This window comes from Rhagoletis zephyria, unplaced genomic scaffold (assembly GCF_001687245.7).
Source record: "Rhagoletis zephyria isolate East Lansing unplaced genomic scaffold, Rhagoletis_zephyria_1.1 Rzeph_scaffold_13238, whole genome shotgun sequence".
Taxonomy (NCBI): Eukaryota; Metazoa; Arthropoda; class Insecta; order Diptera; family Tephritidae; genus Rhagoletis; species Rhagoletis zephyria.
The window spans coordinates 7,332-10,678 of NW_016170309.1; the positions used below are offsets into that span (position 1 = coordinate 7,332).

General features: G+C 43.4%; 1 protein-coding gene across 1 annotated transcript; it reads left to right on the plus strand.

Annotated features, from left to right (window-relative positions):
- The first annotated feature begins 1,065 nt into the window (after positions 1 to 1,065).
- On the plus strand, positions 1,066 to 2,312 carry LOC108378049 (uncharacterized). The gene has a single exon (XM_017634350.1). It carries the CDS (start codon positions 1,066 to 1,068, stop codon positions 2,242 to 2,244), a length of 1,179 nt encoding a protein of 392 aa, XP_017489839.1. The 3' UTR covers positions 2,245 to 2,312.
- Positions 2,313 to 3,347: the final 1,035 nt, after the last annotated feature.

Sequence of the window (3,347 nt, forward strand, 5' to 3'; positions counted from 1 at the left end):
ACCAACAACAACAACGTGTAGTAGCTAAATAAAGTACGTAAGAATTTGTTTGAATTGAAAAGCAAATGCGACTGATGCATTTTTAAAAGCCTGACACAAAAAGGAAGCAGACTATGAGCATCATCAGAGGCATAGAACGCCAACTAAGGCGTAGAAGTGGCGGAGCGCAAAGAGGGGGGGAAATGGATTAATTAAAAAACTTAAAACTACATGCGCCCAAATTGGCTATAAATTCGCATTGCGCCGCTTGTACGTGATTGGCATTTCGGTTGCGTCATTGGTCATCACAGCTCAGCGGGCGAGACGCGTTTGTCAACAAGCAAAACTGCAAAAAACCATGATTTATATGTACGTGTACAAAAGAAGCCGAAAAAAACACAGCAAACAACAAACAAAAAAATATATATAAAATTAATAGAGAAGTGTGCGAGTGGGAGTGCGACTTTTTGTGCACCGCGCTGTTCTTCATAGCTTTTGTGGACTCTTTTTTTTTTGTTGTTGCTGAGCAACACTCGCACTGGCTGCGGCTTCAAATCGAAATTAACATTGAATTTCGCGCTGACTTCGCGCTACCTTTTTTTGCTCTTCCGATTATTTCAACTACTGAATAAATATGTAGTCACTTTAAAGGCCGCGTTAATATTTTTTTGCAAGGCGTTGAGTGTTTGACTACCGGACTTGTTGTTGTTTTTTTTTTGTCAGCAGCGTGCTGTTTCTGACTTTATAACCTTGCAACCGGAAATGTCAGCTGAATGCGAAAAAGAATTCGGAATTCGGAATGCGAAATGCGAAATAAGAGACTCGGAACAAAACATAAAAATCCACAAAGGAATATCGGAACAAATCGGAAGCGGCAAGAGGGTAAAAATTTATATAAATTCAAGTACAGTAAATATTTGTTTTAAGGTTGCACTTGTTTTTGTACGCATAATTTGAGAGCACAACAACAGCAATCAACACAAAAACTGATCATTTGTTTACGGTACTATAAAAGCCAAGTTTGGGTGGTGCAATGCGAATAGTACAATCGAAGNGCACAAACAAGCCAAAGCCGAATAATTAAAAATGCGCTCGCATCGATTAACCGCATTCATTCTGCTGTCACTGGCAATTGCGGCTGTTGTGGCAATGCCACTTAAAAGGCAAAACGCACGCCTACGCCCGCTTGCGCATTCAGCGCGGCAGGTGGTCGCGACCACAGCACAGCCAGTGCAAGCGAAAACAGGCTACCCGCCGAGCGGCTTTCGACCACGTATTCCCTTCGAGTTGCCAAATGAACGCCAGCCCAAAGTGTTACCAGATGTGACCAGTACGACAGTGGCAACAGCGAAGCCGGAAGAAGCGACGACAACACTGCCAGAGGAGACAGCTAGAACTGGCGGCATAAATGTTGATGTAGAGGTAGTTGTCGAGAGCGAAGGCAAAGTGCAGAATGACAGACAAGCACCAAGCACCAACGAAATACCTACTGCTGATGCAGCACACGAAATCGAGGTTGTGGTAGATGAGGTAAACCCAGCGGATGAAGTGGAGGCCCACACACCCGCGATCGAATATGGACCACCAGTGGATGAGACCAATGCGAGCGTAGGTGATGATAGCGCAACAACCGCAGAACCCGTCGGCCACTTTCAGCCGCCAAACCGAGAAGCCGAAGAATTCGGTGCACCCACGCTCGACACGATCGACACTGCCGCTGGCATTGATGCTGGCAGTGCTGCTGGTGATGCTAACGCTGATGCTCCCGTTCAGCCTGTTGCTGATTTTCCAATGTCATCAGCGGCGGCAGCGCCCATCACGCCTAATGTGGCGGAGAGTGAACACGATGATTCGAGCGCTGCGCCAATCGACGTGAGCGGCGAGTTAGATGGGCAAGCTGCAGAACAGCATGAGCCGGCAGTCACCTACGGACCGCCATCGTCAAGCGGGGCTGATGAAGAGGCACGATTACCCGCGGATACCTATGGGCCGCCGGGTGGTGCTGACGCTGATGCTATTACATCGCCTGAAGCGGAGGAAGAGGAGTTCGGTGTGGAACTGAACGAATTGGAGCCTGCGGAAACTTCGGAAGAAGCCGACTTGACAGCAGAGCAAATCGAATTGCTTAACGGCTTAAGCGAGCTGCAGAGTGGACGTCTGATCTTTGTGCCAGCCGATGGCAGCAATTTCCGACAGATTTTTTTCGCAGCGCCTTCGCCACAGCAACGGCGCGCTGGCAGAAATGAACGCTTTGTACGTTTATAGGTTATGTTTTTGTAATGTTAACTGATATTTGTTTTTGTTTGTATGTGTGTAGTGTTTGTAATTAAATATTGAGGAGTGAGAAACAACCAAAAGGTACTACATTTTTGACGAGATACATAAGCTGCAAGACTAAATGCCTTGGTACAACGTCAGCTTGGCTTCAGGACGTACATATAATCGGAGTATCCAAGGATTATAGAGGCGGTTAATGAAGAGCGTATAGTCAATAGACCTCAAATATAAATGCATTCGAAGCATTTTGAGTATTTTCGTGGGAAGATGTTTTAATGGGGCAGATCCCAGGCCCTGAGACGTTGACATTGTCATAGGCGTCGGCAGAACCCTAATAAAAAGAAATGGACAAATGACATGAATAATTACTACCCTGAAATGAGGCTCACCAGCTGAATAACTCAGTGAGAGGGGAGACCAGTATGTTCTCATATTTTCATTTAGGGCGGTCCAAAACTGCACGTGAAAAAGTGAAGTCGAAATTTAATACTATACCCAAAAAATTACTTTATCGATCGCAAAACTTTATTTTATTCAGGGGACTCCCTATAATAAAATAAATATCCAATTATTCAATTGACCATTTTTTCATTGTAATTATAAATTGTAGGTCCGCCAAAAGCTCCTCAAATTGCAATGGGTGCACCCATTACAACCATAAAAAATCGCTAGTATTTATTAAAAGATCACTAGTAATAAGAGATGTTTAAATAAGCAATTGGGTATTATTATTGGAAGTTGTTGTTTTTTCCCCAAACATAATGTATGGAAAACTTTGAGCGCTTTGAGCGACCTCTAAATATTTATTTGATTTAAAAATCCAATCCGATATAGAACAATCCGAGGGATAATAGCATTAAAATTCCGACTTTACTATTTTTTTTTTTGCACCACCCTAATATGCATACAGCTCACACTGTTGGAACGCTAAAAATACACAAAGAAACGCCGAGACGTGGAAATATGTTTGAGTTGTGGATTACGGATCTGTATACCGTTTTGCTAGATCAGTAAAAAATTCAAATTTTAAAGCTTAAATAGTATCCAGCTCTCAAGAAAAGCAATAACTACATATAAAATTACGCACAAGA

What these genes read in the sequence shown, in the direction of transcription:
- LOC108378049 (XM_017634350.1), top strand. Translation starts at nt 1,066, where the DNA reads ATGCGCTCGCATCGATTAACCGCATTCATTCTGCTGTCACTGGCAATT.